The sequence below is a fragment of the Mobula birostris genome, chromosome 1 (assembly GCF_030028105.1).
Source record: "Mobula birostris isolate sMobBir1 chromosome 1, sMobBir1.hap1, whole genome shotgun sequence".
Classification (NCBI taxonomy): Eukaryota; Metazoa; Chordata; class Chondrichthyes; order Myliobatiformes; family Myliobatidae; genus Mobula; species Mobula birostris.
Window position 1 is genome coordinate 111,136,553 of NC_092370.1, and position 7,584 is coordinate 111,144,136.

General features: G+C 39.8%; 1 protein-coding gene across 1 annotated transcript; it reads left to right on the plus strand.

Moving 5' to 3' along the window:
* The first annotated feature begins 3,134 nt into the window (after positions 1 to 3,134).
* Positions 3,135 to 4,043, plus strand: LOC140202923 (cyclin-dependent kinase 5 activator 1-like). Its single transcript, XM_072268561.1, has one exon. It carries the CDS (start codon positions 3,135 to 3,137, stop codon positions 4,041 to 4,043), a length of 909 nt encoding a protein of 302 aa, XP_072124662.1.
* Positions 4,044 to 7,584: the final 3,541 nt, after the last annotated feature.

The window sequence follows — 7,584 nt, forward strand, 5'->3', positions numbered from 1 at the left end:
CAGACTACAACTAGAGGTCATGGGTTAAGGGTGAAAGGTGAAATGTTTAAGGGGAACATGAGGGGAAACATCTTCACTCAGATGGTAGTGAGAGTAAGGGAGAAGTTGCGAACACAAGTGGTGGATGCGATTTTGATTTTAATGACTAAGATAAGTTTAGGTAGGTACAATGTTGGGAGGAGTATGGAGGCCTATGGTCTGGGTGCAGGTCAATGGGACTAAGCTATTTAAATGGTTCAGCACGAACTAGCTGGGCCAAATGGTATGTTTCTGTGCTGTAGTTTTCTATGACTGTATTTACTATGCTGTAGATGTGTATATAGTAGTTGTTTTGTATAGTATTCTGTGTTTCTGTGTGTGTGTGTGTGTGTGTGTGTGTGTGTGTGTGTGTATATTAATGACTAGAGAGCAATACCTTACATATTTGAGTTGAGTTGCATTCTGTATTGAGTTGGAGTTTATAGTTAAGCAGGGAGGAGTGTTGTGTATTTAATATTTCGGTAATATTTTTGTAATATTGTAAATATACTGTTTAATTAAGCATTCTTTGTTGTTTACATCATACATTTTGGGTTAATATGTAAATGATATACATCATCACGCCACCACATGCAGAGTACAAATGAAGTTAAATTCGCATTCCAGACTCCCTTGTTTCTCTTCCAATTAGTTTTTATGTTTTGGTGTTGCAAAACATGACCATACAAAGAACAATGAGCACCGATTACTGAATAGATTTAAAACGTGCATGCAATTCAATGTTTCACTTGGAAAGAACACTTGGGGCCTGTATAAAAGGAGGAAATATGGAGGCAATAGTGACATATGATCATTTAATATCATAGAGAGGGGAGGAAGCATTGGGGCCAACAGAGAAGTGGACCAGAGTAATACAAAAGGTCCCTAAAGAATGGGAACAACACACATCAAAGTTGCTGGTGAACGCAGCAGGCCAGGCAGCATCTCTAGGAAGAGGTGCAGTCGACATTTCAGGCCAAGACCCTTCGTCAGGACTAACTGAAGGAAGAGTGAGTAAGGGATTTGAAAGTTGGAGGGGGAGGGGGAGATCCAAGATGATAGGAGAAGACAGGAGGAGGAGGGATGGAGCCAAGAGCTGGACAGGTGATTGGCAAAAGGGATACGAGAGGATCATGGGACAGGAGGTCCGGGAAGAAAGACAAGGTGGGGGGAGGGAACCAGAGGATGGGCAAGGGGTATATTCAGAGGGACAGAGGGAGAAAAAGGAGAGTGAGAGAAAGAATGTGTGCATAAAAATAAGTAACAGATGGGGTACGAGGGGGAAACCCTATTTTGGTTCTGAGCAGAAAGGATATGAGGCTAGATGTGACGAAAATGCAAGAAGGAAAAGAGGTGAAGAAGCTACTAAATATATGACCCTACAGGAAGTGAGGTGGAAAGATATGAGATCTGTGTAATTGTGTCCATCAGCAAAGCACTGTAGAAAATAAGGCACTAGTTGCCAGAAATGCTGCACAAGCTTTAAATGGAGTGAGCTAACCTTTCATCAGAACTAGGCGAGTAGATTCAGAACAGAGGTGTGTATGGAGAGGGAGATGGGTCTATGATTTGGGGTTAAACAGCAGTGGCACGAGCATCAGATAATGATTAAACATGTTAAGGATGTGCATGTATAAACCGAAGTATGTATTGTGTGCTAACAAAACCTGTGAAATTTAAGTTCCTGTATGTGCTTTAGAACGCGAGTATTGAAGTTGATTTCAACCTCACTATTTAATCCCGCGGTACAATGTTGTCCTCAGTGCATCCATTTCACCGGTTCTGGATTTCAGTCCCTCTGCAGAGAAATGAGTGCAAAATCTGGGCCAACATGCTAATGCAGTAATGAAGCAGTGTTGACGGGCACCTTTAGGGGAATGTTAAACCAGTGCCCCAATATAAACAATTCTGTGATAATGGAGGAGGGGAAAAATCAGAGGATCTCTTATCTTTTAACCTGGTATTTGTCCTTCAAACAACATCACTAAAACAGATTATCTGCTAATTACCATTCACACTGATGGCGAAAAAAAAGACAGGTTTCCCCCGAGAGAATGAATTTCATTCTCTGTCCGTGAAATGGGAGGAGAAGAGAGGCGTGTGCCGCCTGCAGATCTCCACCCCAGTCTCAGCCGCCCGGTTTCACTGAAGCTGCCAGAGCGGAGGGGATGCGAGAGAGTCGGGAGCCTTTTCTGCAGCGAGAATCCTTAGAAAATTAGTGGGAGCAACAAAGATAGAGGCGGAGGGGATGAAGAATAAACTGGTTGAAAAGGTGAATGGCCTATTTCTTTTGCAAGTAGATATTATGAACGGTGGAATTGAAAGGGCTTCTGAATAATTGGTTTCCGGCATACACAGCTGGAGCCAGACGGAGCGTTAGATGAAATCGCCGTGGACTGTCAACTTGATACACAACGCACAGCGAAAACGCGTTTTGCAGCCTCTTTTGAACACCAACATTTTAATAATAAGTCCTTCCGCAGAGGAGGACAAAGATTTCAACTGACGCAGGTAAGATGCATGAATTTACTCCATACATAAGGAAAATTTTGCCTGCTGAAAATAATTGTATGTAGGATAATTTTGAAGTGGACAGTTGCGTTTTAATTTATTAAATTAGGAAAGAATTATAATGTATCAGGACCCAGAATCTGATTTATTTGGGGGGGGGAAATTCCCATCAGGAGGGGCTACCAAATTGCATTGCATCTGTGCATTTTCTGCTGGACCTTTCGACCAATTTCGTCATCTGGGCGGTCTGATGCCGGGGCCACAAATTGGTGTTAATCCGGGAATCGTTCAACTGCTGTCGAATGGATTTGTTTTGCCTCGTTTAAACGTCAAATGCCACCGAATAGCTGATTGCTATTATATCTTTTTAACCAGATAATGCTACTTGGCTCTCCAGCGGAGTGTAATTTGCAAATTCGCCGAGATTTGCATTTGCAATGATTCTGTTAATTTGACGTTTTTGTTAGAATGCATTAAATCGAGAATGCAGAAATTCGCACGAATTAATCGGGCATTTCCCCCCTTCTCTTAAAGGCACCGACCCCCAGTACTCGAAGTGTTGGATCTATAATTCACAGGCGTAGGTTGAAAACGAGCAACGTAAAATGGGCACCGTGTTGTCTCTGTCTCCTAGCTCGAGGAGGTCTAGTTTATTTGAGGATGGTACCGATTCCAAGTCTTTGAATCACTACCACGCCATTCAAAGTGCCAAAAACAATGGTCAGAAGGACAAGAACTTAAAACGCCACTCCATGTTTATCCCCGCCTTGACCTGGAAGCGCCTGGTGGCCTCAACCAAGAAGAAAAGCTCCAGGAAGTCCAACCCTAGCCATTACCACCACCAGAATGACGTGGTACTCCTCAACAGTGAAAATGTGAAAAAGTCTCTTTCTTGTGCCAACCTTTCCAGCTATGAACTCCAGGTACCCACTGACCCTTTGGGCACCAAACAACTCTCCTCCATCAAGAAGGCCTCCTCTCATAACAGTGGAGCAGGATCGCCCAAACGTGTTATCGTCCAGGCATCCACCAGTGAGCTGCTGAAGTGTCTGGGAGAGTTCCTCTGCCGTCGGTGCTACAGGGTGAAGCACTTGTCCTCGACGGATCCTGTTCTTTGGTTGCGCAGTGTCGATCGCTCCTTATTGCTTCAAGGTTGGCAGGACCAGGCATTTGTCACACCAGCCAATGTGGTCTTTGTCTACTTGCTCTGTAGGGATGTCATCGATGGGGACCAGGTGGCCACCGAGCATGACTTGCAAGCCACCCTCTTGACCTGCCTGTATCTCTCCTACTCCTACATGGGCAACGAGATCTCCTACCCACTGAAACCCTTTTTAGTAGAGAGTGCCAAGGATGCTTTTTGGGACCGGTGCCTTCGTATTATTAACTCCATGAGTACCAAAATGCTGCAGATCAACGCTGATCCTCATTATTTCACACAGGTCTTTGCGGATTTGAAAAACGAAGGAAATCGAGAGGACTTTAGCAGGAATTCTGTTACTTTGGATCGGTGACTGATGGAGAAAACAGCCTCAATCTGAGATCTGCCAGTGGGTAATTCATTAGAGAGTTGCTGATATCTTTGAATAATTTGAGTGTCCCTCCTACTGGTTTGTGTAGGAAGCTTCTGTGATCTCGTGATGTTTGACATTGAAAATGTTAGACCTTTTTGCTTTTATCATTGTCTGTGAAAGGGAAAATTATCTTCATTTTCCTTTTTATATCTTAAGAAACGAGATGAAGTACAAGGAATTAAAATGGATATCTGTGCAATGCTCTACAAACTTTTCGAATGGGGACATAATGTAAATATTTGTCTAGGTATTCTGTGGATCTGCCCCTGATGGTTTTTGGCATGCCACGTCCCAGTATTCCTAAATAAAATCAGTTATCCAAAAGAAAAAAAAATGCATATCATTAATTGCAATTTTTTTTACTTAATCGAATAGCATTACAAGACACCCAATATAGAAAACACACACATAACTGGATTCACTAGAGATTTAAGAAGCTGGGGAGGGGGAACTATATTTTGGTAATGGCAGTCTCTCTTTAAATGGCTCCATTCAGTATTTATATTTTTTAGAAAATTGGCACATCACATTTTTCTAGAAATTGTTAGAAGTGGAAAGCTGCTATTTTATAGTTAGTATAATTTCTCTGTACTTAATGAGGTCATTGGCTGGTGGATGTACATCTTATTCATCCTTTATTGCCTTCAACCTTTGTGGATTTTGACTACTTTTCCTGTTTTCTCCTCCATCCTTGTATGGATCCACATACATACTCCCAAACTTTCCAAATGAAATGAATCTAGTGGAAAATAACCAGTGAAGCTGTAGGCAAGGAATCTCAGATAGACCTCTGTCTATTATCGAACCTGGGAGGAGCAATACAGTTTCCTGTCAAGTGTATACAAAGTGAAATCACTTATTGTTATGATCACCTGCAAAATTCAGGGCATTTAACCACATGACATCCCACTTCCAACCACCCAAAGAGCCTTATTTCCCTCCTGCCTCCACTTTAGTTCAGTAACTAGATGGAGAGAAAATGCGCTTTAAATTCCCCAGTGGATTTTCTTCCACATCACTGTAAAATGTCAGGAGGTTTAACCTTTAATGCTTGAAATGTTGGCAACCCAAAATGCTGAATCCTTCTTTGGGTGAGAAAGATGAGAGATGGAGATATCATCAAAATGAAAAACTGGGAGCTTGTAAATAACCCAATTGCCTGTTTTGATTATGGTGAAAAATCCCTCCTACTATTAAAAGATCTAAGTGGCGTGCTTCTGAAATACTGAGTGGTACATTCTGTTAATATTACTTGTTTACACAAAGAAGTTGCTTGTGGGTTTTAGTATTTTGGCCCACACTACTGGTACTTTTTTAAAATTCAAAGGTAGCAGAACTCCTGTGGAATAACTCATAAGAAGCCCAGGGTTTCTGATATTTAGCTGCTATAATACATTTGTATTTAACTGAGCCTATCAATTCTGTTCACATAAATCCCATGGAAAAATAGGTATCTCCAAGTCTTCATAGCTTAAATCACTACTTATGTTTTGGCTCTTGTTCAAGAGAACCCAGTATCAGCACTGAAGCAGTCTGCTTTCCTTTTCATTTGTGATGCAAGTATAGCTAAATAAGATGGCTGCATGTTAGATAGAAAAGTCTCCTCTAGTTTAAAGATAGCTGGATCTTCCCTATGCTTGCTTCCAACCAGAGATTTACAGCCTTTATCTGGAGGGTTTGGGAATGGGAACTGAACATCTTAGGGAGTGCAATTAAGGTGTTCACGCATGAAAAATAAAAGGGAAACTACCTTTTGAAAGTTAATAACATCACAGGAAATCTTCTATAGCCCTTTCACCTTCCAAGAGATGTCAGTTAAGCCAATGCTGCTAATTAATTTTGGAATTATCTTATGTAAATATGATGCTACTGTGAATGTGAGCATTTGTATTGGAATTTTTTATTTAAATTGTTGTCAATGTAAACTAACTTAATCAACTTTCTCAAATCTTTTGTCAGAATTTGAGAATAGATTATATTTGTCAATGTTATTTAATTCCGTATTTTCTTCTGTACTGTGAGTTAGTAATGTTGCATGAAATTTTGAATTTTGAGATCTTCCACCTTGAATGTGTTTGCTCAGATTGACTGCCAAGACATGTATTTTTGTTTTAAAACTTGCTTCTTTGCTTAAACTATAGCTTCATTTCTGAAAATTTATATTTAGAATATGTGTTCAAGATGGTGGAGCTTGTAAACCAAAAAAATGCATATGTCAATCTTGTTTGTTTATTTTCTGATTCCAGGTTGGCTGGAATTAAAAATTCATATGCTGAGATTCTCAAATAAAAATTGGAAGTTCAAAGTAAACCTATGCACTCCTGAATGACAATAAAGGTACCAATGTCTCAAGGGATCTGCTGGAATTAACTTTTACCAGTCTGTTGTTTGCCAATGCTGTGTATCAATAGAGATGTGTCATTTTCTTAATGGAGGCTAAGGGGAGTTGGTGGAAATCTGTGCCAAATTTGTATTATCAAACTATTGCCGTATTTGCAAACCAATTGTTTACATCAAAGGAATAACCTTTGCTTCCCAAAGCATTGAACCTTTCCCAGGGCATTTTAAGCCAATTTCATTGTTCTATTCTCCTACCAGTGCCCCCCACATTTTCCTTCACTTTAATTATTTAATCAATTTGTTTTCTTTATTTTTTTAAATTATTTTCCTTCAATTAAGTGTCCAAAGCAACACTAAATATCCATTCTTCTTATCTCAATCTTTTTCAGCTGTTCACAAAAAGGTTCCTTCTACTCATTTCTAATCTCATTTAGTTTTATAGTTGTGGCTTCAATGTATCCTAGCTCTTCAATTACATAAGCCTTCTGCAGTTGTTTCGCTTGGGAAGGTCCAGACTTTCTCCATGTAATGAAATAAGATGATATTTATCTCAATAGATAGAATGCTCCTTTATAAAACTTATTTTTTTCTAGAAAGCAGGGAATTCTCCAGAACAGTAATTAGTCTCCTTCCCTTGACTAATGCCAATAGCAACAGAAGAGTAGGTAGTATTTACCTTTCTGCTAATTTCATGGTTAGCTCAGCAACTTTACTGCACTGCTAAATAATTTTTAAGCATACTGGTGAAATGATAAGATTTCTTCCATTATCAATGCAGGGTAATATATTGGTCTAGAGCGATCCCTAGTCTAACCCCAAATTAACATGAAATCTAAGTCATCAGAATGTAATTTTTGCTTAAAGGAAAATCTTGGAAATTTCCTTAGCATCTTTCCTGATCCAATGTCATGGTGTTGTCGGAGGATCTTTATGTATCCTATGTTGAAGTTGTATAAGATGTTAGACAGAAATTGGAGTATTGTGTGCAGTTCTGACACTATCTACAGGAAAGGTAGCAATATTAAAATACTGGAAAGAAAATTTGTCAGCACTTTTAGGACTTAACTTATTTGGGAAAGTTTGGAGAGAACATAAAACTGTATAGGCTCTTTGGCCCATTATGTTGTCTTAATGTTTTAAC

Excerpts from the sequence above, each read along its gene's own strand:
- LOC140202923 (XM_072268561.1), top strand. The coding sequence starts at position 3,135 with ATGGGCACCGTGTTGTCTCTGTCTCCTAGCTCGAGGAGGTCTAGTTTA.